General features: G+C 32.6%; 2 protein-coding genes across 2 annotated transcripts in view; one reads left to right on the top strand and one right to left on the bottom strand.

The window, feature by feature from the left end:
• LOC132737937 (probable helicase with zinc finger domain) overlaps nucleotides 1–25,672 on the top strand; it is a 39,886-nt gene extending 14,214 nt beyond the window's left edge. The window contains exons 6-22 of the mRNA XM_060725316.1: nucleotides 1,974–2,172; nucleotides 5,089–5,196; nucleotides 5,718–5,897; nucleotides 7,145–7,344; nucleotides 9,181–9,354; nucleotides 12,042–12,267; nucleotides 12,586–12,696; nucleotides 13,086–13,201; nucleotides 13,752–13,958; nucleotides 14,317–14,487; nucleotides 14,783–14,993; nucleotides 15,492–15,785; nucleotides 16,341–16,467; nucleotides 16,694–16,756; nucleotides 17,096–17,291; nucleotides 18,088–18,352; nucleotides 19,249–25,672. Of these exons, the coding sequence (XP_060581299.1) occupies nucleotides 1,974–2,172; nucleotides 5,089–5,196; nucleotides 5,718–5,897; nucleotides 7,145–7,344; nucleotides 9,181–9,354; nucleotides 12,042–12,267; nucleotides 12,586–12,696; nucleotides 13,086–13,201; nucleotides 13,752–13,958; nucleotides 14,317–14,487; nucleotides 14,783–14,993; nucleotides 15,492–15,785; nucleotides 16,341–16,467; nucleotides 16,694–16,756; nucleotides 17,096–17,291; nucleotides 18,088–18,352; nucleotides 19,249–20,817 (4,417 nt within the window). The 3' untranslated portion in view covers nucleotides 20,818–25,672. The remainder of the gene's footprint in view (nucleotides 1–1,973; nucleotides 2,173–5,088; nucleotides 5,197–5,717; nucleotides 5,898–7,144; nucleotides 7,345–9,180; nucleotides 9,355–12,041; nucleotides 12,268–12,585; nucleotides 12,697–13,085; nucleotides 13,202–13,751; nucleotides 13,959–14,316; nucleotides 14,488–14,782; nucleotides 14,994–15,491; nucleotides 15,786–16,340; nucleotides 16,468–16,693; nucleotides 16,757–17,095; nucleotides 17,292–18,087; nucleotides 18,353–19,248) is intronic.
• Nucleotides 25,673–26,670: 998 nt separating this feature from the next.
• On the bottom strand, nucleotides 26,671–27,657 carry LOC132737961 (uncharacterized). Its single transcript, XM_060725355.1, has 2 exons — nucleotides 27,513–27,657; nucleotides 26,671–27,236 (listed from the first exon to the last, which is right to left on the bottom strand). The coding sequence occupies exons 1-2, from the start codon at nucleotides 27,653–27,655 to the stop codon at nucleotides 26,918–26,920; spliced, it is 462 nt and encodes a 153-aa protein (XP_060581338.1). The 5' UTR covers nucleotides 27,656–27,657; the 3' UTR covers nucleotides 26,671–26,917.
• Between the last annotated feature and the right edge of the window lies 1 nt (nucleotide 27,658).

Below are 27,658 nucleotides of genomic sequence, written 5' to 3'. Positions count from 1 at the left end.
TACACCCATTGCCGTTTGTGGAGAAACATAAGAAAAATTTTTTAACCTCAGATGAGGGACACAGCTGGAAATTAAAAGGGCCCCCTCCAAGAGCCTCATACCAAAAGGCTTTCATTAGTCAAGGGGGTTTAATTTTTTAAAAAATTTTCTTTTTGAAAAAACCATTCCCAAATTTTGATTTAAATACCCCCCAAAAAAAATCTACAAATTTTTTCCGCTCATTTACCTTTTACAATTTAAATTTTAAAAAATACTGTTTGATATTGCTAAAACAATTGTTAACAATTTATAGTTAGGTTACAGTGTATTAATGAGAACAGAAACCCGTCAACAAAATAGAAAATTTTTGTATCTTTATTTTTACAGTTTACAAAAATTGAATTGTGAAAGTCCCACAAAATCACGAAAGAAAAAAGCCCCCTTTTTAACAAAACAAAAAAAAAAAAGAAAAAGTTTTCGTAGAAATTTTTAAAATATTTATAAATACAAAACTTTTTCCTTTTTTTTCTGATAAATTAAGTTTTTTCTTTAAAAGGAAAAGTTAAATAATATTTAAATTTTAATTTTTTTTAAGAATGTTTTATGTTTTTTAAACCCTTGGTTATTAGAAGGGGAAGAAATTGGGGAATGTTTGATATAAATGGGGGAAAAGGATGTTCAGTCAGTGTTTAATTTTCTTTTAATTTCCTTGAATTTATTGGTGGCATTTTATTTCTTTATGTTAAGTATTGAAGAAGTTCTATGGCCAGCTCCTAATTTATTAAATTTATAGAATATATTTTTAGAGATTCTACCTAATGTTCAGATGGTGATATACAGTTGTAGTTAAATTGGTCTCACTTGACAGTGGTTAAATCTGAGAATCCCATATTTTCATCTGATGAAGCTAGTTGTTTTGTGGGTTTTTTATGCTCCCCGAAAAATTTCGGGGGAGCATATAGTCGGCGCCTTGTCCGTCTGTCCGTCCATCTGTCCGTCCATTGTCTTGTCCGGAGCATAACTTGAAAACCCTTGGAGATAATTTGTTGAAACTTCATACAGTGGTAGAGGGCATTGAGGGGGAGTGCAGTGTCAAAGAACCATAACTCTATTTTGCCTGGTTTTTTGAATTATCTCCCCTTATAGAAAAATCTTGTCGGGGCATAACTCTAAAACCAAAGAGATATCAACATGAAACTTTGTAGGTGAATAGATCTCAATAGGTAGATGTGCAGTGCATAAGAACAATAACTATTTTGTCCTCATTTTGGAGTTATTGCCCTTTGTTAATTTCAACACTTTGAACTTTGTCTGGAACATAACTCTAAAACTATAAGAGATATCAAGATAAAACATTGTAGGTAGATAGATCTCATTGAGTAGAGGTGCAGTGCAAAAGAACCAAAACTCTGTTAAGCCTCATTTTTGAATTATCTCCCCTTTTAGAAAAATCTTGTCCAGGACACAGCTGTAAAGCTATAAAAGATATCAACATGAAACTTTGTAGGTAGATATATCTCAATGGGTAGATGTGCAGTGCACAAGAATCATAACTCTGCCTTGCCTAATTCTGGAGTTATTGCCCTTTGTTTATTTTTACTTTTGAAGTTGTCCGGGACATAACTCTGAAATCATAAGAGATATCATCAAGAAACTTTGTAGGTTGATAGATCACATTGATTAGAAGTGCAGTGCAAAGAACAGTTACTCTGCCTTGCCTAATTTTGAAATTATTGCACTTTGAACTTTTTCCAGGGACATAACTCTGAAACTACAAGAGGTGTACTTTCCTGTGTCCAAAACCTATTCGGGGATCATCACCCGGCTCAAACCGGGCTCTTGTTTAATCAGTTTTTGTTTTAAATACAAATAAACTAAACATGTGGTATGGTTTCTCCATATATAGTATTTTTGTTCACATTTATGAGTAATCCAATTTGCTATAATGAATTTTTTTATCTGAGATAACTGTTACAAATCAAACTTTATTGTAGATATACAGCTAGTGGGCGTTGTCCCTATGCAGACAAATGTATTGAGGCCCACTCTGCAGAAGAGCTAGAGGAATGGAGAGACAGGTTCAAATTTAAACGGCAGCAGTTACAGATGGCAAAAGATAAACATCTTCATGGCAACACTTATCCAGAACAGCTCATGGAAAAACTCATGACTGCAGAGTACCCCAAGTCTGTGGTTAGTAAATTACCTTGTTATTAATTAGAAAGATATTCAAGCATCATGATTATTATTTGTGTAACATAAGCCTCTGGTCCCACCCTCCTCCCCCCCCCCCCCAAAAAAAAAACAACAAAAACAAACAACAGCACGAAATTCAACAAACTTTAAAATGCAAGGAAAATACAATGAGATGATCATAAATATATATGGAATAACACTGTTGCGTATACATCAACAATCAGTTAAAGAAAGATTTTGTAAATACAGGTTAAAGTAATGAATTGGCATATGTTTTTAGTGCAATTTAAAGTGTATAAAGCTATATATGTGACATGTTGTTTACAGAATTATGGTTTGAATTTCGAAAAATAATACATCTAGAATACCTGTATGGAAGAAATATGTTTGTATATTTCTTTTTCAGCAATTGGTGCATGTACAAAACTGTTGCTAAACAGTTAAAACCCTACTTAAATTAGCAGCATAATATTTTGTTCCGGAATAGCTTTATTCAGTTTACGTATAATATTCATATGTGTTGAGTAAAGAGTTACTCTATGTTACAACTCTTTCGAGAATTGACCATAAGATTATTGAAAATACAAAATTTTACAGCGTATATATAGGATATAGCTTTATACCCTTTAAAACTCCAACTATATCACTAACAACAATTTTATTGAACAAAAAAAGCATGTGTGACCATGTCAGTTTATCTATATTTTGGAAACATTAAAATCTTGCTTATGATAGTTGCCGGAGCAGAAGTAAATGACCAAATAGTCCAAAATAAAAGTGTACTTGAAGGGAGGTAATACACGATTGTGTCTTGCACAATTTTAAGGTACTGGTTATTGCCCTTTATAAATAGTTTTGTTATAATTACATGCATCTGGTCATGTAGGTACTGTCTGTTGACAGTTTTACCTTGATGATTGTTGATAAGTATATAAGTTCATGTAAACAGTGTTACCTACCTGCTCTAGCTCAATATTTACATGATTTTCTCCAGGTATATTATTTATCTCATGATCTCTTTTTCTTCTTCGTGAAACTTCATCAAAGAAAAATATTAAATTTGTCTCATTATGAGATATAATTTCTCTCATTTGACAATCAATTTTTTTTTATATTTAAATTTTCTATAATTTATAGAAGTTCTATAAATTAATTTAACATATGTTTTTAAAGACAAGTTTTACATACTTCAATTAATATGTTTTGATGAAAGTGTGCTATGAAAAAAAACAAAATCATCAAAAGTATCAACTTGAATCTTTATTGATGTGAAGAGAAGTGGGGTGCTTTTGTCTTGAGCATAGCTCAAAATTGTAGGCATCAACTTGACAATTTCTTGGTAAATAAATCATATTTAGGAAAAGTGCCATACCTAAGAACCATCACTTTGTAGTAATATTTTTGAATTATTGCCCTTTGTAATTTTTCATACTTAATTTTACATTATGTTTAATCAATATGATGGATCAAAAGCTTCCTAAATACTCTACTAATGGAGTGCCATGTTGTGTTAATTTGCACATAGGACACAGGCAGTTCTAGTAGCATTGTGTATAGTTTAAAAAATATCTTCCTTTCCTTTTTAAGCCAAATGTTTAGGTTAATTTCATTTTTATTACTAGAACATATTTGGAAATAACGATGTAAATTGTGTTTAATAGACACAGAAATCTCTTCAGGCAAATGTCATAATTATTGCTTTATAATTGTCAGGTAAGTAGAGGAAAAAAACTGTCTGAAATAATTACAATGTTTTACTGGGAAAGTGCGTCCATATTGACGAACATGTTTGCCCTTCTCAAGGTTACCTAGGAACAAATGTATATAACTATTTAATGATGGTAACAATTAATTGTAGGTTTTGAATTACGTATCTGGGAAATAATTTATTTGAACAGATCAAGACTTTTTTAATGATATGATGGTTTTATTTTCATTCATTTTATCACTATGCTTATTATATTATGAATGTTAATGGTTGAAGATCAGTGTGTTTAACAGTTTGGAAAATAGTTATATGATTTTTCAGATACTGTAAGTCTGTTTTAAGACTATTTTATTTAACATTACAAGTTTATTTTAAGTTTATAGCTGACCAGAGCTTGACTTGCTCAGGGTGAGCTATTGTGATCACTTGCTGTCTGTCATCTGGTGTCCATCTATCCACAGATTTCTGTAATATTTCTAAACCACTTTGCATATAACGTCAAAACTTCATAGAAATGTTCCTGTGGGAGGGGGGATCCTCTTTCAAAGTTGTTAAAAAATCCATTCCATGCAGAACTCTACCAATAGAAATACTTTAGAAGGTGGTCTTGTCAAAAACAACTGGAGATATTTTAATATTAATTCACAAAAAGATGCATTGGGGTATCAATCTACTAATATTGTAATATTGTACAAAAAAATATTTTTTAATCAAATAATTTTTAAAAAAAACTTAGCAGCCAGTGGTTGTGGGTCTTTTTTTTTCCAATATACATGTTTATTACAAAAATGTATCAACATGTAGAGCATGTCTTCCTATGCAAAAATCTGTTGGTTTAGTTTTGTTATTGTTTCACAAAAATAATCCTTTATTGACTATTTGAATTATTATGATTTGAAAAAAAAATAGTGCTTGAGTAACTGGTCCATATCCCTTTATTTTTGTACCTAGAAATAAAGATGTTGAACATTTTCTTCTAAAAAATAATTAGTTTGATGATATTTTTTTTTCCACAAGAATTGTTCCCAGGTGATCTTATATCAATAATAATGAAATGATTCCCAGCAGTAAAAATTAATTGCAGTCTAAGGGTCTCTTTCCTGTATATATAATGCCAACAATTAACATACATACTATCTAATTATATCAAAATCTGAACAACAAAATAAACCTTTATGATTTTAATTTCTCTATCTATTTTTTAGATGGTTGCCAGTGTAGACTATGCGAAGGTGATAGTAAACTCTGATCTCAAGGTAAACATGATCTCCAAGAAGTGTACACATGCATGGACATTCACCATCACTAGTAAAGTATGTACTTTGTTTATTCTTCATTAATAAGTATAACTGCTTTAAAACTTGATTTAGGGGGCCTGTAAAGGTACATTAATAAGTATAACTGCTTTAAAAAATTGATTAAGGGGGCCTGTAAAGGTTTCTTTTGGCTTTGCTGGTGTCATTTGACTGATTTTTAATGGCATCTTCGAAAATTGATAAATTAAATCTCCAGTCTTTTAAGATAAATATGATTTAAATGTTGATTTCTTTATGTAACAAAATGATCCCTCTAGTATAAGTAAGATCTACTCGTTTAAAGGCTCGTGTTGGAGGCAATGCATGGATGACATCTTTTGTCTTCACTTTATTGTCAAAGGATCTAAATTGTGCCATTAAGCCTTATTGAATGATGTTTTTAGCTGTTGTACTATAGCAGAGCAATAATGATTTATATTGGCCCTTTCTATGTTAACTTAGTATTATGATCTTGCCCTGCTTTCATCTTTACACTACACATTGTTAATGATCTAAATATAGACCATATATTGTTTCAGATATGTATTTTACGAGTGGTATTACTAGATGAGGCAGTTTCTAACTATTTCTACATATCCAGTATATCTGTTGGGCCAAAGAAAACTCAGAAATATCAAAATCTAGAAAATCATTGCCAAGAATGGAAAAACCCAGAAATCACTATAAATAGACCAGGGGAATATGTGTACAGGGTAAAGGTATGTCAAGATATATTTTTATACCCCCACAAACTATATTTTATTAGGGAAATATAGGAGTCAGCTTGCTGGTTGATGGGTCAGTCCACTTCATGTGTTCTGAAGGATAACAAGAGTTTGGAATGAGTTAATTATGAGTTAATTATTGTAATAAAACTTGGTATACACTATAGAAAGCTTATATGAAGACCCCATTTGGGATTGCTTTTTGACCCTTTGGGGTCAAGGTTACTGAAAATACCAAAATGGTTTACGGACAATAACTAGAGTTAAGAATAAGATATTGCATTCAAACTTGGTATATAGCAAGCTTATATGAAGACCCTGGTTGTGATTGCTTTTGGACTCGATGTAACTGTTACAGAAAACAAAAAATGGTATCCAGACAAAACAATGAGTAAGGAATGAGATACTGTTATCAAAATGGGAATATAGCAAGCTTATATGAAGACCCCAGTTGGGATAACATTTAAACCCTCCTGGCGCCAAGGTCACTTAATTAAAATAGAAAAATGGTTTAAATGGATTAATAAATCCCATATACACTTTGTGGATATGCATTATGATTAAAAATAAGCTATTTTGTGATTTACTGGAGACATCAGGGAGGGAGATTTGGGCAAAAACTTGGCAAGACTAGATAGAAGTTAAATTGCCAAAAGAATTCTATCCCAAATAATTATTCCTTGCTAAGGTCAGTCTGCCTATATGCAGAGCAATGGACCATCGTAGCCAATCATGGCATTGCTTTTTCAAGTTCATGAATAAATCATCTTTTTATATACAAAATCCCATCCACTGACTTCAGCAGCTCAAAACTGGTTAATTATGAAATAAATACTTTTAACAAGGGATTAAGATATTTTGGGTCCAGTAATGTAAAAGGTTTTTAATTTCCCTAATTGACTGAATGGGTTACATCTACACATTTCCAGAAATATTTCAGCAGGAAAGAATAAAATCTTTTTTAAAACATAATTGATTCCAACTGATGATATACCATTCTTTAATTACATAAATAACATAAGTTTGCAGAGTTTAATTGGATGAGAACTTTAGAAATTACATTGGGTCAAACATTTAAAAAAAATGGGCTTTTAAAGAAAGTTGCTATTTCTCAAGAAATTTCAATATATTTAAAAGATTTTATAAGTTATTTAATAACCAATGTTAATTACATTATTAAAGTTGTAGGCCTGTGATTCAAACTTGTATAAAACAATGTTATTTTCTTTATGTATTATTAGGTGGTGTTTAAGACAGATATATATGGGACATTTCGAGAAACTTTGGTGTTTGACTTTGGTTCTGAGCCAGTGTTAAGTCGAGACATGCATGTAGAGTCGGCACCTGTAACTGATACAGAGAAAGTTCTCTCAGAGATACGACTCAGTCAACAAGGACGCTGGATATCTGATCAAGTACAGATTGTAGAATATAAACAGAAGTAAGCATTAAGCTATTTTATATTAACTATTGAAAGGAAAAACATGTAATGTTTAATGTACTTTAATTGGCCGGGTTGCACAGGTGCAAACCCGGGTTATAGTATGGTGAATGTCGGGCGGCGGCGGGCGGTGGGCGGCGGCGGGCGGGGAAAAAAATTTTCGTAACAGTTTTCTCAGCAACTACTTATCACAGCCTCTTGATATTTGGCATGCAGCATTGACACATGGTCCCATACCGTGGGATTGGATTTCAGGTCTGTCGCTCATCCACTTCCTGTTTATCCACTTAGTTAAATTAGTTAGATTTTTCAGCATTAATGGTCAATGGTATGAAATTTTCGTAACAGTTTTCTCAGCAACTACTTATCACAGCCTCTTGATATTTGGCATACAGCATTGATACATGATCCCATACTGTGGGATATGATTTCAGGTCTGTCGCTCATCCACTTCCTGTTTATCCACTTAGTTAAATTAGTTAGATTTTTCGACATTAATGGTCAATGGTAGGAAATTTTCGTAACAGTTTTCTCAGCAACTACTTATCACAGCCTCTTGATATTTGGCATGCAGCATTGACACATGGTCCCATACCGTGGGATTGGATTTCAGGTCTGTCGCTCATCCACTTCCTGTTTATCCACTTAGTTAAATTAGTTAGATTTTTCAGCATTAATGGTCAATGGTATGAAATTTTCGTAACAGTTTTCCCAGCAACTACTTATCACAGCCTCTTGATATTTGGCAAACAGCATTGATACATGATCCCATACTGTGGGATTTGATTTCAGGTCTGTCGCTCATCCACTTCCTGTTTATCCACTTAGTTAAATTAGTTAGATTTTTCGACATTAATGGTCAATGGTAGGAAATTTTCGTAACAGTTTTCTCAGAAACTACTAATCACAGCCTCTTGATATTTGGCATACAGCATTGACACATGGTCCCATACTGTGGGATTCGATTTTAGGTGTGTCGCTCATCCACTTCCTGTTTATCAACTTAGTTAAATTAGTTAGATTTTTCGACATTAATGGTCAATGGTAGGAAATTTTCGTAACAGTTTTCTCAGCAACTACTTATCACAGCCTCTTGATATTTGGCATGCAGCATTGACACATGGTCCCATACTGTGGGATTCGATTTCAAGTCTGCAGCTCATCCACTTCCTGTTCACATTAATGGTCAATGGAAGGAAATTTTCGTAACATTTTTCTCAGAAACTACTAATCACAGCCTCTTGATATTTGGCATACAGCATTGACACATGGTCCCATACTGTGGGATTCGATTTTAGGTGTGTAGCTAATCCACTACCTGTTTACCAACTGAATTAAATTTTCGACATTAATGGGTCAATGGAAATTTTTTTCGTAACAAATCAGCCTCATGATATTTGGTGTACAAATGCAACCCGGCCTTTTCTGTCTTTGACCCATTTTTTTAATTTTTGGAATATCATAATTGCTCGATTTCTTTCCTGAAATTTAGAAAGGCTTTTAACTCATCAGAAACTTATCATTTATTGCTATATATTTTAAACCTTTTGCATTTTGGGAATATCCTTCACAACTTGTAGCATGTTTTAGTTATGATTATATTACCTGAAAACATATCATGTTATTTTCTTTGCACAAATATTAGATTTGAAAACTTATTTACATTTGCTGGTGACAGTTGTTGAAGTATTGTAAAAAGGGCTAAAAAAAATTGTATGTTCGAAAAGTTTTTACCCCCCAAAAAATAAAAATGAATGTTTACTCCTTGATTCGATATAAAAGCTTCATTTTTTTCATTTGAAGGGGTAAAACTTTGTATTACTAACATTTTTACAGAGCTCCTGATGACCAGAAATCTATAGATTTATTAAAGAAGTATTCTCTACCTGGGATGAACAAGTTTAAGTTCTCAGAACACCTTATGCAAACACCCACCAAGGAGAACTATCGGCTCTGGATGCATCAAATGCTTTATGTTGAAGAACTTTCACAGATAGACAAAATATCAAAGTAAGTTAGCTACTTTCCATTATAGATTTCAAATTTATTGCAAATATGTTATGAAATTGAAACTAAAATCTATCAGGTATATTTCCATTGTTTCCTGTTAAAGCTGTGCCAGTTGTGATTATATTTATATGTGAAACAGAATTGAAATCACTGCTATATGACAGCTATTCTTTATTTTTAGCTCACCTGTCACAAAGTGACAGGGTGAGCTTTTGTGATCGCTTTTCGTCCGGCGTCCATCCGTCCGGCGTCCATCCGTCGATCATCCGTCCGTAAACTTTTACTTTAAATGACATCTCCTCATAAACCACAACGCCAATTTCATCCAAACTTCACAGGAATGTTCCTTTGCTGGTCACCTTTAAAAATTGTTTCCATGCAGAACTCTGGTTGCCATGGCAACCGAAAGAAAAAACTTTAAATATCTTTTTTTAGCTCGACTTTTCTATGAAAAGGGGAGCTATCCTACTCGCCCCGGCGTCGGCGTTGGCGTCACACCTTGGTTAAGTTTTTCGTACCACCCCACTTTATTTCAGAAGTATTACAAGTATGGCTTTGAAACTTACCATACTTGTTCACCATCATAACCTCCATCTACAGACAAGAGTACATAACTCTGTCAAGGTTTTTGACAGAATTATGGCCCTTTTTTGACTTAGAAAGTGTATTGAGCTTGGTTAAGTTTTTTGTACCACCTCACTTTATTTCAAAACCATTGGAGGTATTGCTTTGAAACTGACCATACTTGTTTACCATCACGACCTTCATCAACAGACAAGAGGACATAACTCTGTCAAGGTTTTTGACAGAATTATGCCCCTTTTTGACTTAGAAAATACATTGAATATGGGTAAAATCCACTTATTGCCTTAACCCTTTGAGATATTGCTTTGAAACTTTTAATGCTATTTCACATCATTACCCCCATCTGTACGCAAGAGAAGGTAACTCTGTCAAGGATTTGTTTTAAAAATTAAGGCCTTTTATCGACTTAGAATCTTGGTTAAGTTTTTAGTACCAGTCCACTTTTTGACTGAACTGTTTGAGATATTAATTTGAAAGTTGGAATACTTGTTTACAATCATGATTCCCAAACATGTCCAGGAGAAGGTAATTCTGTCAAAGATTTTATTTGAATTATGGCCCTTAACTGTCAATGTTTTGTATTATAGGCAAGCACTAAAAAACTTAAAAAATCTAAAAAAATTCATTCCTATCCACTTGTTCACTTTACCATAAATTATGTCATATAAACATTGCTGTAATATTCAAGGGTATCAAACAACTAGTTCACTTTAAAAATACAGAGATTCTTGTATTGCCTTTTACTGCAAAAAATTTTTTTATTGGCAAGCAATAAAAAAGTCGAGCGCGCTGTCTTACGGACAGCTCTTGTTTAAAAACCTAAAGAGCTAGAGCTTAGATATTTGGCATGAAACATCTTCTAGTGAGTGTCTACCAAGTTTGTTCAAATAAAAGCCCTGGGGTCAAAATTGGCCCCGCCCCAGGGGGTCATTGATTTTCCCTATATGCATATAGTAAAAACTTAAAAAATCTTCTTTTAAAGAACCCAAAGAGCTAGAGCTAAGATATTTAGCATGAAACATCTTCTAATGAGTGTCTACCAAGTTTGTTCAAATAAAAGCCCTGGGGTCAAAATTTGCCCCGCCCCAGGGGATCATTGATTTTCCCTATATGCATATAGTAAAAACTTAAAAAATCTTCTTTTAAAGAACCCAAAGAGCTAGAGCTAAGATATTTAGCATGAAACATGTTCTAATGGGTGTCTACAAAGTTTGTTCAAATAAAAGCCCTGGGGTCAAAATTTGCCCCGCCCCAGGGGGTCATTGATTTTCCCTATATGCATATAGTAAAAACTTAAAAAATCTTCTTTTAAAGAACCCAAAGAGCTAGAGCTAAGATATTTAGCATGAAACATGTTCTAATGGGTGTCTACAAAGTTTGTTCAAATAAAAGCCCTGGGGTCAAAATTGGCCCCGCCCCGGGGGTCATTGATTTTCCTTATATGTATGTGTATGGCAAAAACTTAAAAATCTTCTTTGAAAAAACCCAAATAGCTAGAGTTTAGATATTAAGCATGAAACATCTTCTAGTAAGTGTCTACAAAGTTTGTGTAAATAAAAGCCCTGGGGTTAAAACTGGCCCCGCCCCAGAGGTGTCATTGTTTGTAACTATATGTGTATAGTAAAAACTTGAAAAACCTTCTTTTAAAAAACCCAATGAGCTAGAGGTTAGATTGTTAAGCAGGTAATATCTTTTTGTTGGTGTCTACCAAGTTTGTTCAAATAAAAGCCCTTGGGTTAAAATTGGCCCTGCCAAGGGGGGGGTGGGGGGGGCGGAGGTCATTGTTTTTCATTATATGTGTGTAGTAAAAACTTAACATCATGAAACATCTTCTAATGGGTGTCTTCCAAGTTTGTTCAAATAAAAGCCCTGGGGTTTAAACTGGCCATGCTCCGGGGGCCTATATACAGGTGAGCGACCTCAGGGCCATCATGGCCCTCTTGTTACAAAGTTTGGTTTAAATAGTATTGTATTATGTTAATAAAATTTCATTCTCATAGTATTATTTTTACAATCAAGTGACAGCATTATGTTTATTGATAACCAAGATTAATAATTGTAAAATATTGTAAGTAATTAATTATATGTTTTATTATTTCTAGGTTTAACATCACAACATCGTTACAGCTAGTGAATCGTTTCCTGTTGATGCCAGGCTCATTGTCAGCAGCAAAGTTTGCCCAGGATGGAGAGCTGTTTGCACGTATGAAGCTAGAAGATGACCTCTCGGTTGATTCAGTTGCTGGACGACTGATATTAAAAAGTACAAACCTTGTGTGGCTGGCTCCACATAAACCTGGTTCCAAAAACAATGCACTGCCGAAAAAGGTAGCTCTTTGATTAATTTGTACAATTAGTGAAGTGAAATTTCCTTCCAAATGTGTTACAATATTTAAATGGCTTTTGGTGTAAACAAACAGTTAAAGGCACATTATTCCTCAGAAATGAATAAATATTTCCTGAAGAAAAACATGAGTTTAATAACGTTAAGATAATGAGTTTAGAGCATGTTGTATGCTCATCACCTAAAAAAAAGAAGTGCTGAATGTGACATTATCTCTCATAAAAAGTGTCAAATGTAAACAAAGTAGTATTTTGACTTTGATCATGTTTGCAGGTATTTGATGACTTTGTTCATGTTTGCAGGTATATGAAGCTGTAATAGAAGACAGGGGGAAAAATTTCATATTTCTACGACTGTCAAGGGAATGTGTTGAAGAACTTGAACTGACATGTGACCAAGAATTTTCTGTGGAGGTAATATACAATTAAATACTAAAACAGTTAACAAATATTGCCGTTACAATTCTATCCTGAAACATATATAAATAGTCTCTTAGCTGAGAATAATTTTATCCTCACCTTTGTTTTATACATACTATGATAGGTCTCTAAAAATAAATGAGATGTATTTACACAAGTCGTGTTTTTAGATCCAGCAAGCAACTGTAGTGTAAACAGTAAGATAAAATTTATGTAATATATAAACCTACATGTACTGTACAAATTGACAAGTTAAAGACAGAACATAATTATTACTTTACTTCACAATGACTTCTGTACAATGCACCTTGTAATACTTGTGCTTCTATACCTAAAATTGGTGTGTATATATGTGATATTAAAACATTTGATGTTGTTTAAAGGTGCAGTTCCAGTTAAACAGACTTCATTTCTGTGAGATGCACCATGCAGTTGATGCCTTGTCAACACTGGATATTGTCTTCCCTCCTGCACTCGAACAGTTACCTCCTGTAGACTGGTAAACTATCTTGATTGTTTGTAATTGATCTAAATTGTCACTCTTCAAAGATAGAAAGAATTTTTGACAGTTTTGTTAGTGTTGCACATGTCTTTTAAAATATGAAATAGTGTCTGTGATAAAGTTGCATAACTTTATGTCATAGTTCTGTCAGACCAGTTTAAAAGGAAGAGTGTTTTATCTATAGAAAGCTGACTTATTTAAGTTTTTGGGAGGTGCCTATGTTTTCCTAGTATGACAATTTGGTTGATAACAATACAGCTGTTTTAAGGATTTCTGTTCCTCTGTCATAAAAAAAGATAAAATTCTTTTCTTGATAAATATAGCATAAGTTATAAAAATATAGCTATTTTGAGGACTAAAAGAATGTGTTCAAATTACAAGGAATGTTTCTGAAAATGTAAAGTTCAAGGTAATTTCTCTGTGATTAAATATTATTTTTAAAGTTATATTTCAAACAGATATGAAAATCAGGCAGTTGTTATGTTGTTTTTTTTAATTTTCATGTTTTAACAAATGACACAAATCTTCTCCATTTTGTTTGATTCAGGACTTGGAAGGAAGATGTTGGAGACAGAACAAATGAGGATCAAAGAGATGCTATCATGAAGTGTGCAGCATATTCCCATAAAGCATTACCTCCCTTACTCATTGTTGGTCCATTTGGTACTGGAAAAACTTACACCTTAGCACAGTGTGCAAAACATGTTCTGCTGGAAGAAAACACAAGAATATTGATATGTACCCATTCTAATAGGTGAATGTCTTATATAGCAGCTTTACTCTCTATTTCATGCATATTTTCTGTATAGAGTTGCAACAAGAAGAATAGCATCCATTATGTTTTGTGAATAACAAGTGATGGGTTTAATTCACTTACTAACTTGTACTGCAGTACAAGAGTGTGTTATTTTATTTATAAGATACATTTGAATTTAAGTAATGGCATGCTTTTTTGTAAAAAAAGGGATTATTAAAACTGAATAAAGTATTTTAGTTTTATAAGCACCATCTTACTAGATTTAAGGAAACCCCTAACTAAACTCTTTACAACTAAGTCTAAATGGAGAATTAGTTTAGAAGATTGACGTAGTGATGTTTATATTTGTTTTCAGTGCTGCTGATATTTATATTAAAGAGTTTTTACATCCTTATGTAATGGATGGTAATCTTGAAGCACGGCCTCTGCGTGTATATTACCGTCACCGTTGGATACAGACTGTCTCAGAGACTGTTCTACAATATTGTATACAAGAACAGTCAGGTCCTCAGGCTGGAACTTTCAGGTAACATTCTATATTATTGTATCTTATATTGATGAAATTGGTAAACATGTTTTGTATGCAATTTAACTAAAGTTTAGTCTTTTATTTGTTACTGATTTGCATATGCACAGGAAACGTATTTGTCATTCACTAATTTTGAAGAAAAAAACTGCTTCCTGTGATATTTGAATGGCACTATTTTCCTTAATTGTAAAGAAGTGTGATGCTCTTAAACAAAAAATTGATGTAGAAATTATTTTTAGGTTCTTAAATAAAAATATGCCAACTTAAAACATTGACAAATTCATTTATTCAGGGCCCCGCAGATAGAAGATGTAGAAAAGCATAGAGTAGTTATCACCACATTGAGTACAGCAAGGTTACTCTCTGACCTTGATCTCCCAGAAGGATTTTTTACACATATATTTCTGGATGAAGCTGCACAAGCCTTAGAGTGTGATATGTTGATTCCACTGTCTTTAGCAGGTCAAAATACTAGAGTAGTGTTAGCCGGCGACCATATGCAGGTAAATATAGAGTAATGCTGGTATCTATTATAAAACTTCTAACAGATATCATTTTTAGAAAGAATATTTGATATATTGATGTAAAAGAAGTTGAATAACAGCTTTAAAATTATAATTATATAGTTTTGGCATTGTATTGGTTGTCCATCTGTCTGTTTTCATGCTGGAAAATAACCACTATAGCTATTTTAGTGATAGATATAAAATGTTAAATGTGGTATATATTGTAATTCTTACAGAAACATTCTTTAAATGAAGCACCAAATGACAGTACATAATGTCACAATTAAATTTAATAATGTCATTTATCTCAAAAAGATCTCTTTTTGCTTGATACAGATCAATTTTTGTGAGCTTTACATAAAGATTTAAGGTGCAAAATACTAAAAAGCTTTGATCAAGTGATTTGTATCTCACTGCAGTGGATATTTCATCAAATTTGCTCATTTTGATATGTAAATATACAACTAAGTAAACAAATATAAATATGTTTTGCAGATGAGTCCAGAGGCATTTTCTGATTTTGCCAGACAGCAACAGTTTCACAAGTCATTGTTGGAGCGTTTGTATGATATGTATGCTGACAATAGTCCTAGTAAAGTGATGCTGTGTGAGAATTACCGTGCTAACAGGGCCATCATAGAGTTTACATCCGAGTTATTCTACGATAATAAACTGAAGGCATCAAAAGATCCTATAGCTCACAGCGTATACTACCCTCTCACATTCTTTACAGCTCGAGGAGAGGAAGTACAACATGAAAATAGTTCAGGATATTACAATATTGCTGAGGTAATTACCTCATAAACTTAGCTGTAAAATTATTGCTTTCCATAGGAGAGCTCTTGAAGACTTTCAATGATAGTGTTAAACTTGGCATGCATGTATGTTTTATGTCAAGTTCAATTTCTCTGCAATCAGTTTATCATTGACAAAGTAATGCCCCCTTTATATGCTAACAATCAGATACTTATATGCTATATCTCAAAATTAATTACACTATTTTTTTCTTTCACATTTGATGCAAAAAGTTATCATAAACTTGCTACCTATCTTGAAGCCATATATTTGTATGTAATACCTTCTTAAAAATTTGCTGTCGGGCATCATCCCTACCTCAGCAAAGTTTTTGTTGATAAACTATTCTAGACACCATTTGATGAATTTACAGTTATATATGGGCCTGTTCTTAACATCTTATTCTATAAGATACAGAATCACAATTCTTATTCATGTATGAAATGCCCAACAAATAGTATGTCATGATTTGTGTTACTTACCAAGATTTGGACAATGTTTGTTTCTGTATATATGTATATTTTAATGATTGAATTTTAATAATTACAGATATATGAGATAATAGAGCAAGTTGACCATCTACAGAAACACTGGCCACAAGAATGGGGTGAATTTGATGAGAACAGTATATGTGTAGTAGCTCCTTACTCTGACCAGGTATATCTTATGTCCACATGTACTGATTTATTAAATCTTATGTATTTGTATATTTTAGTTATGTTTGTGACATTTCTAATTTGTAGACTATAGTTTAATGGTTATATGCAATATTTGGTTAATTTTTTTACAAGTGCATATGGTTGCCCGTACCAAGAAGTTGTCTAATAGTCAATTTCGTAAGCATTTTGTTTCCTGCTGACAGGATCCGATGACATATCCTCACAGAATTTAGTGAACCTTAGACAAGAAACAAGCAACTCCCCACTACAAAGTACTCATGGAGAGAGCCTTCGTTAATGTTCAAGGTTTAGAATACCAAATTTTTCGTATACGAGCGCACACTGCACATTTACCTCTTCTTATATTTTTACTCGATATTCGGCTGATCTGACAGGGATTCACCAATATAATTGCTGAATGTGACATGACAGGTAACAGTTTAAAATCTGTTATTGGTTGGAGTACTCAGAAGCACAGACTGTTGATATAGGCAGGTTATTATTTTGCTGTTGAGTGAATTAGACAATAACACAAATAACTTAAACATTATTATGCAAACACATTATTTATATATGCGATACATTTGTTTTTACTTTATAGAAATTTAGGTGTAAGAGGCTCAATGTTTTTGTCTCAAATTTCAGGAAAGCAGTTTCGTGTTATAGTAATGAGTACAGTAAGAACAAGGCATACATGCCCTACTGATGCAGCAGCTGCTGACAAGTTAGATCTAGGCTTCCTTTCCAACATTAAACTATTGAATACAGCAATCACTCGTGCACAGTCTTTAGTTATAGCAGTAGGTGATCCAGTATCCTTATGTCTAGCTGGCAGGTGCAGGTAAGAGTCATATTTTATTTGAAACTGAAAGTAACAGTATTCATGTAATGGAGTTATTTTAGTAACAACTATTAAAGAAATTCCTCTAGTTTATAAAGTCTTCAGTCCCGAGGAAAATAATGTATTATAAATTGTTTTCTCCCCGTCTATTTCTCATTCCTTCTTTGATAACTTGCAGATGTCAAACTTCATAGAATGAATGCTCAAACTGTATTTTTGTTGTTTTGTTTTATTATTTCGCAAATAAGTAAAAGATCATGGTGACCTTCGGTTTGAAATCTGTCAATGACATAGTCCTTTTAGTTAGCAGACAAGGTCATGATGACATTGAATTTGAAATCTATCCCACTCTTTTTATCAATTGAACTTTATAGATACATTCTAAAGGATATTTATAGAATTTTCCATGAGTCATGTAGGTAATTGATAATTCATGACAAGTAGAATACAAAATTAAACACAATTATAGCAAACTGATAAGTTTGTTTTTTTTACCTTTACTGTGCGCTCACTATTTACTTTAATGAGCATAATGTCACTTTAAACAAATTTTCCAGACATATGTCGAAACCCCCCAAAAAATGTCTTATAACAGCATCATCATGTATACAGATTTCAACACTTTACATGTTATATTCTTTACTTTTACTTAATGATTGTCCAATTTTAACATTTAATATCATTAGAGGTAAAAAAAAAAATGTTTAAAACAACTTCCACAAAGACCTTTGTTATATTCATTTTGATTAGGGATGCTTACAATTAAATCTACAGGAGATTTTAATTTTGTTTTCAGTAAAGTGTGGGAATATTACATTGAAGTTTGCAATGATAACAACAGTTTTTTTGGAATGACTGAACCACATCTGAGGTCCCTGCTCAATAATGCTGAGATGACAAAAACATACATCCTGAACCCACTTGCTCCAGAGTTTATCCCCAAGGCTGCATACCCAGGTCAACAGGGACAGCCTGTATTTATCTCTCACACAGGACAGATGGGCCCAGCAGTTGGTTGGCCTGCCAATCATCCTGCAGCATATAGAGGTCCTCATCCACAGGTTAGTTACTATATGTTACTTTTTCCATTGATTGAAAGGCAAATGCATAGTTTAGAATATGTAATTTGTTTTAATAGGATACTAGTATATTAATATTTTATGCATTATTGTTTTAAGTTCACAAGTGCACAACATGCTAAGGTGAGCTATCATAATTGCTCAACACATGTTGTTTGTCTGTTATCCTTTAAACAACATTGCCCCCTCATGGTCTAAGTCGTTATCAACATTAAATGTTTTTCATGGAAGATGTTAAAATTTTTTAGAACAGCAAACAGAATTATACATGGTCATTTTAAGAGTAGGATCTTTTTTTTTTTACCATAAAAAAATAAATATATTATTGAAAGAAAATATTGAAACTTTTGTCATGCCCCCTTTGTTAGCGTACCTTTTTGTTAAGGTCCATATAAGTATCTTTTGATTCAAATATTCACCACCATGAATTGTATTGTGCACTTGTGTATGTCAAAAAACAAGGTTACATTAAAGGTCAGAGGAAAATGATTGTCTGGAGCAATACCTATAAATGCATGTAGCATGACAAATTTACTCCTTTATGAGAAATGTTGCAAAATTTATGTTCCTTGTGGCCAAAGACAGTCATAGAGGTGAAAGGTCAGATGGAGAAAAAAGCATGTATGGACAATTTAGTGGATTGCATCAAAATGATAGCAGCCATTAATATTCATTAAGGGGCTTTTGGCCAATTTACTAGAAGTTTACAGAGAGGTTTTGGCCAATGGAATTTTTACCTACAATGTAACATATTGGTGAGTAATGTAGGGACATCATGGTCATCTTGTCTTATTTATTGATGGACAAAAATTAATACTTATCTTATTTGTCATATATAAATAAGTGTATGTAATGAGTTTTATTTTCTATGTTTTCAGGTGTATCCCTATGGAAATCCTTATGTACCTATGATGTATCCATCACCATATGGGCCATATCACCCATACATGGGACCTCTTGTATACAGGCAACATCCAGGAATGTACCCTGGAATGGGAGGAAAAGGTCAAATGAGGGGACCATTACCTAAACAATCAGGCCCAAAGGTGAAATTACCAGCACAGCCAGCTCTTCCTGTACAACGTGATGATGAAGATCGTAGTGATTCACCAAGGGCAACTGCCACACCTCCAAAGCCTGCATCATCTAAACAGCAAGCTCAAGCATCAGTCTCGCAGCCACCTAAGAAATCTGTCCAGAAAAGAATGGTTGCAGTCAATATGATGCCCAGAATGCCAATGTATCAGCCTTATTATGCTTATCCCCAGTATGTGATTCCATCAGAAGACCCAAGATACATGCAGATGCCACTTCAGGCTCCCTATTACTACTCGTATCCGAACATGCCACGGCATCCTTACCCTTACATGGTGCCTCAACCAGTTCATGTTCAAGTTCAGCCAAGACCCGGCTCAGGGAGTGTGTCTCCTGCCAGTTCAGATGGTGCCGTAAAAGGGAATCAGCCATCATCACCAACGGACAGCAGTCAGTCAGACGCCTTATCAATGTCTCCAGGTTCAACTGCTGGTCAACATATTCAGTTATTACCAAATGTAAAACATGTTCCTACGCACTTACTCTATAGTGCATCAGGAAGTGGCAATAACTCCCGTTCAAGCACTCCTGTTTTAGCAAATTCACCTGCACCTCAGCAGCAAGGAGGCATGGCAAGAGATAGTCCAAGGAATTCACAAGGAGAGATGGAATTCCCAACATTTAGAAGAAGGCATCATAGTGGGCCAAGACCTGTCTCTCAAAGCCCCAGCTACAGTTCACAAGGATCTCATGAAAGCTCTACATCTCCTGTTCTTAATGGGGACCAGACTGCAGCTGTTTATTCTTCTGAAGCAAGTCAGAAAGGAGCATATTCAGAGGTTAAAGTTAAATCACAGAGCAAATCTATTTCAAAAACAACAGAGAGACAAACATTAGCTGCTAAAGCACCACGAGCATTGAAGCTGAACACTAATACTACAGGCTTTAGTCGTCAGTTCAGTGATGAACTTGGAACTCCAACTGAAATTACAAATATTGTAAGAATGATAGAAGAAAATATTGATGAAGATGATGAGGAGGATGCAGAAAGGACTGCAGATATTTTGTTCAGAAAAGAGGCTGCCATGCATCAAAATAAACCCTCACCACCAGCAGGCAAGCTTTTCCTCAATCTGCCTGTACAGAAATCAGCAAATGAGCCAATACAGTCTTCATCAAGTAGTTCACATGAAGATGATGTTATGCCATCATATGCAAGAGCTGTAAGGCAACAGCTCCCATCTTATAGAGAGACTGATTTTGACCCATCAATGTTAGAGCCACAAACACCCATGACACCTGCTGGATTTCACACCCCTGGTACAGATATGAACACAGACCCTCTTGAACTCTTGCGTAATCTGAACATTAATAATGATAACTTAAACAAAAGTGCTCATGGTCACTTTTAAATTGTACATGTACATTGTATTTAGTTAATTGTTCATGAATAATTTGTACAAATATTTCTGCTGTATTTTTAAACATTCATTTAATATTTTTTAGGTTTTTAGACTTTAAAAATAAGATCAGATTTAACACACATGAACATAAGTCGTGATATTTAAAAAAAAAGTTTTTTGGCAATCCTAAAGTCTGGTAGTATTAATCTATCATTTTAGTAAACATAATATTCTAAGTGCTGTCCTGAACAATTCACAAGATATATATAGTGTATGTGTGGTGTTAGAATGTGCTGGTCACTATTACCTGCATATTTATCATCTTATTTTAGTGCATTAGTTGTTGGGCATATTGTTCCTGACCCATCTGTCTGTCTCTGCTGACACTTTAAACTTCATCACTACATTGTCATTATAAATGTTGATAATTACACACCTATTGGCAAAGACCTTTGTTGAACATGTTCATGTGTGACCTTGACCTTTGAATGACTGACATTCAATGTCATGTTTTAAAAGTTCAAGAAATTTCAGCATAACTATTTTGTACAGATTTGGGAATGGGGCGTGTGAGTTCTGTCCTCTCAATTTATATGTAAATATGGACTATTTTTCTATTAAAGAAGATGCATCTTTCACATATTTTATCATGACTTAAAGCACATATTGATAATTTAGCACCCTTTGTTATAGTAATAATTTTCTCTGGTTTGCAAGTAGAGAAAATGTTATATATGTTTTGGATGATAAATACTCCACACCATATAACAGTAATTGTTTGATATTAAAGTTGGTTATTGTATACATTACTAAAGCTGCAAGAGGAAATCTATTGGTAGCCTCTATGTGGCCTACATTATTTATCAATTACTTTGTTTTTGAAATGGTGTTGATATTTTTGAATGTGTAAAACAGCACTTTATATGTTTGTGCACTGTTTACACATAAAAATATGTTTATATTCTGTATTTATTCCATTTTCATACATCCATTACTTGCTTTTTGACTATATCCTGGCTTACAAATTATGTGTATTTCTAAAAGCACAACACTGCTTTTTTGTTGTGTTTAAATCATTATAAATATAAGTGTATGTTATCATGGGAAACCTGTATTACATAAGGAATATTATTAAGGTGAAAGTTTGTTGTAAACATATATAAAAGTAATATGAAAGTTATACAACTATTGTGGAATTCCACCAGACACCTGTCTCAATAATTATTGACATATATTAGTGTTACAGTGGAAATGATTAATGTAAGGGGGCTATTTGTAAATTTTATAGTGTATTATACTTTATCTTTTCACTTGAATAAGCTTTAAAAGTTACATATACACTGTATGTTCTTTAATGCTTAAGTTGTTGATTGCACTAGTCAGCTGGCTGGCTCCTGAATAAAGAGATACAGTATTCATATACAGTTTTAACATTAGGGTACAAGATAAAAGAATAATAGTTTGATTTCAAATTTTTTAAGGACAGTTACAACGTTATGGAGTGATTGTTCATGATTTCAAATATTGACTGGCACTAGAGTTATAGAAATTTGTATTCCTTTATGCTAGTAAAGGTCTTCCAAATGAAAAGGATCGCTAGATTTATATACAACAGATGGTTTTAAAGAAATTACATATGAAACATGGAAGGTCCGTTATTGCAGGAAGTGTTTCAACTGAACTTGTATTTCATTACAGACTCATTTCATCATTATGCTTGTTAATTCATTTCACTTTTGTGCTTTTGTTATTATACAATTGCATGATTTTAACTTGAACATCTTAGATGATGTTTCATTTTGTCACTTTTTATGATATATTTAATACTTTACTAATATATGTGTGTATTGAAAATGCTTGTTTTTGTCACCTATAAAACTTAATAACACTGTATTTGAAGTATTTTAATTGGAATAGTTGTAGCCTTGTAATATAAATGTAATTATTATACCAAAAACGTGTAATCAAAAACTGCATTGATTTAAGCAATGCCTTTGTAACAAAGAAACAAGCATTTTATACACTATAAATACATGTAGATCAGTCCCATTCTAAATAACCTACTGTCATTGTAGTAGTATATTTCTCTCTAGCTGTAGTTTGTGGTTTTTGTATTTATAATCAAGATTTGTTATATCAACAACACTATTATCATTGTGCAACAAAGCTATGTTTGGTATTCAATTTCATAGTCCAGTAGCTATACCTATTTTTTGAACATCCATTTTGAATGGAACTACATTCAGATTTCTATTTTTATATCTTAAACAACAGGGATTCATATTGTAATTTTAGGAACATAATTGATTGACCAAACATAAGTTTTGTTGTTAGGTCTAATATATTATAATATATTCATGTTTAGGTCATAGTATAATTTCTGTTTATAAGAACCCAAGTTTCTATCTGGGTGTACTGTTAGTACTGGTAACAGTAACTACATTGGATGCATCTATAAACAGCTCTAAATAGTTTTTTTAAGCTTGTTTAGTACAGAAATATTTTTTGTTTTGGTTCTTATCACAAATTGAAGTTTTTCTCAAGGTATCAAGTCATTTCAGAACGGTAAACAGTAATACATGTATATAACAAAAATAGTTTTGTGTATCAAATAGATGGACATTAATTTGGTTCCGGGCTATTTAAAATAAGGTATATAGATATTTTTAATTTTTTTATAACCTGATCATGGTAAAACTTTAGGACAGCAGTGTTATCAATGACACGCAAATGGAAGCATGCAGTGGTACAGTATGGTTTTTAGCTAGACTATTTTAAAAATGGTGAAAGCTATTGAACTCACCTGGGTGTCTTAAGTTTTTGCCTGCAAGTTGGTGTCTCCAAAACTAATGAAGGGAAAGTGTTGAAACTTCACACACTTATTTGAGAGAAGAATAGGAAGTGCTTGACTGAATATGGCTCTTTTTTAACTAAGAAAATTCTACATTATAATGGGTTCTAATTCACTGTCATGCACTAAGAAAAGTTGAACAGGCTGTCCTAGTGACAGCTCTTGTTGAAAATGTTATCAATGTAGTCTCTGTATAATGGTAGTCTGTATAAGTGTATTATGAGCAGATGCTATTTTTATAATACTTTTCATACAAAATTCATTTTCTGAAATATATCTTTGTTAGTACTGTACGAAAACAGTCGATGAGTATTTTTTACAGCATACCAAAGACATTAGTAGGTCATTTAAGTATAACATATATTTTATTCGGCATTAAATGCCAAAAAAAAACAACAAACAAACAAGAAGTAATAATTGAAGAAAGGAACAGATTATGCCTTGCATGCATTTGAGAATATAAATATAAAAAGCATCATTGTATCAAATTTTAGATAATGTATAATGGATTATCTTCATTTTTTTTACTGTTAAAAGTTAATAATTCTAAAGTTAGAAGAAAAGTATTTTTGATAAGTAGATGTTGCACTATCTTTTATAATGGTGTTGGTACAATACTCTTATGGCTAGATATTTATGTTTGTGTAAGTCATGTTTTTGGCCTATGTTTTAACGAGTACATTTGTGACATTTTGTTATCCTTGTTCTTGATTGGTGCAATATTTTTCTGTGCACACCTTAATCTTCACTGGTCTCTTTTTCATTCTTAACTGCTCAAATATCTGATAGAATCTTGATTAAGAATGGCAAGATTTTTAAGTTAAAATTTAAATTACAAGTATGCTTAACATATTAAAAAGCATTTTTATATTTCAATGTTAATGGCTAGTTTAATATACATGTATGACATAACTAATTTGTTACGAACTAATTATTATAATTAATCAGCTAATTTGTGAAAATGTTACACCTGTTTCATTTATTAATTTTTTGTAATTAATAAATAGATTTTAAACTATGAAACACTGGCCAAACTGGTCATATATTGTAAACACGGGAATGTTGTACAAAATTTGATAATTAAATTGTAAATAGAGTATTTTCATAAATAAGCTTCATTTTGTCAGGTGCGAAACCTTTGAGCAGTGCTATAGTTCATATTTTATTTTTTGCATCTTCATTATTTTTATTCTTTTATTGATTCTGTTGAATAAAAATTGAAGTGATTTGAACTTAAAGGGACATATTTGGAAGTATTTATGTAATTATGTTTTATCATGCTTTTTAAAGCAGCACAGGTACATTCAGGTATGATGGATCAACAAAAACTTGTTTTTGTGTTGAAACATTTTATCTAATGGTGAAAATAAGTTTTATTTGGAATAATAAATATTTCCACATATGGTTGCCATTATAATTATGTTAGAGTATTTTCCCTGTTATGCTTAACTGTTTGTTGTCCATGAAAGTTTAAGTTGAAGTGAGTTCATCATGGAATGTTATTTCTTCTTAATTCAGTTATTTGAACTGGATGTGGTAGCCATTTCTCACACATGTCCATGACTGCATATCACATTATTATATAATCAGTTTCATTAGCAAATATTAAATTAATCAAACCTCTATTTCAATTAGAAATGTTGTTATACTGTTCATAAAATGTAGAGATTCATTAACAACAGCATTCTTACTTCGATGATGTCCTATATGTACATAGACTGTTGGTATTCATACAATAATTATTCGTCAAGTACAATAATATTTAAAAATGTATATTTTCCACCATAAAATCTGTTAAGACATTTATCATATTAGTTGATATAAAAATAAGTTTAACATAAGAAGAATATGTGATATGTAAGCATAGATATGTGTGTAGTCAATGTTCTGACTGCTGCATCTAGAGTAGATTATACATGTTGTAGTGAGCAACTATCTCACTCTATCTGTCATCACTGTAATGAATGATATGTAGGGTGTGGATGGCTGTAGTAAAAAAATGTAATCCTTCAACGTCTTTCTTCTTCTTTATCCCATATCAATGCAGAACACAGTACCACCTTCACCAGCATAATCTACTGGTATGGCTTTATTGGTAGGTGGAGAAGTTGTTTTGTTAACAATGAATTACTTGAGAGGTGTCTGCTGCTTGCTGTTTAAAAGAGTAAATAATACAGCTTTCTTTAAACAAATTGCCAACCTTGTCAGCTAAATGACAACCAACATTGTTGTAATGTAAATCACAGAGACTGGCCATATTTTAATAAGGGCCAGTTGGTGTTGGACAGTGTACCCAGAGCTATTTCCACCATTTAATGTAAGCACTTTAAGAATTGGGAAAAAGCACAGGATTAATGTATGTAAATAAGGAAAGATATGATATTGTGATTCATACAAAATGTGGAAATAATAATTACAATATGCCTCTGTGTCAATATAAACTACATAATTATGTGTAATCAACATAATTTAATGCTTATCACATCTTAACAAAGTGAGGTTAACCCTATGTGATCAAAAAGCAAAGTAGTAATCCATGTATAACTTGTGCACTTCGATTTCTCCTGCATAAATACATATATGGTGATTCTGACTGGAAAATCTTCAAACAGATACCAGAAGAGCAAGTAAGTTGTAAAGCATTAAAAACTGGTCTTTTCTAGTTTTGCAGTATATCACACAAGCTAAGCTGTTCCTGGAAACAGTTATTAGCAACCAACACAGATGAAGCAAATTTTGTCTATCTTAATTGAAGATCTTTTAAGAGAAAAAAAAGACAATAGCCAAATCCAATATGATAATTGTAGAATTTGTCATAGACATATATCACCTTAACACCAGATTAAAAATTGGTCTTAATAGGGACTGCAATAGTAAATAACTCATGAAACACTTCTAAAGGTATCAAAAAATAGCTGATTTGGTTCACATATATCTTTGATTCTGATTAATACACACTGGAATGTTTGAAAATATTTTCTGTTTGTGATCAGGCAAGTAAAGTAACAAAATTAAAATCTGTCATTTTAATAGCAATATAAAAATACATACTGTAAACATTAATATATGACTAGAAGTTTATGTTATACAAATAGGCCTTCTGCCTTCTCTAGGTGGAAAAGAAAAATTCACCATCAGAAAATTTTGCTATTTGTTCTCTTTCTTATCTTAATCACTTTTGTAACAACACACTATAAAAAATACTTTGAACATAACTTAAACATATTTTTAGTTTTCTGTACGAGGTAAATTTGTTATCTAATGTTCCCTCTGCTGCAGCATTTGCTTATTCAAAAAATCTGAAAAATGCCAGCCTATATACATAAGTAACAGCCCAGAACCAAGTCCAAATATAACCTTAATCCTTTCAGGCAGTGTGGGCAATAATTTTTTAGATGAACCCCAAAGAAGGACAGATCCAAAGTTAAATAATGCTGATACAAATACACTATATGTTATCTTCCAATGTGTACTTGCTTTCTGAAGAAACCTCTGTCTGTACAAGTAAACACCAAAGCCAATATGAGCATTAAACCAAAGAATATCTGCAGTAACAAAAGTTTTGTCTCCAAAGAACCTGAAAAAGAGAAGCAAAAAATGTAAATAAGGGATGCTTGTTAGCATAATACATGTTCTAGGTTTAAATTAAACTTTAAGAAATGTACTTTAACATGAACAAGAATTTTATTCATGGCAAATCTTGGCTGCTGGAAAAGAATGTCTCCAATATAGCACATGCTCAGGGAACGTCGTAAATTGGTTACGAATGTTTTAAGTACGAACGACAATATTATCTCCCTTGTTAATTGCCAATTAGTAACAGGAAGGTTGGTTATTAAACGATACTACTCACTCCTGGAATCTTTTTGGATTCATTATATTTACTGCAAAGCATTCATAGCTAACACAACCAGTGACAGGCAGAATAACATCTATGAATTTGCTCTGAAGTGTGCTTTTCTTAGAATGTTTCGTCTGCACTTCCCTGCTCTCCATGTT

The sequence above is a fragment of the Ruditapes philippinarum genome, unplaced genomic scaffold (assembly GCF_026571515.1).
Source record: "Ruditapes philippinarum isolate M1 unplaced genomic scaffold, ASM2657151v2 ctg3939_1_1_1_1, whole genome shotgun sequence".
Lineage (NCBI taxonomy): Eukaryota > Metazoa > Mollusca > Bivalvia > Venerida > Veneridae > Ruditapes > Ruditapes philippinarum.
Note: the sequence above shows the minus strand (reverse complement) of the source record. Positions and strands in the feature narration are given on the sequence as shown.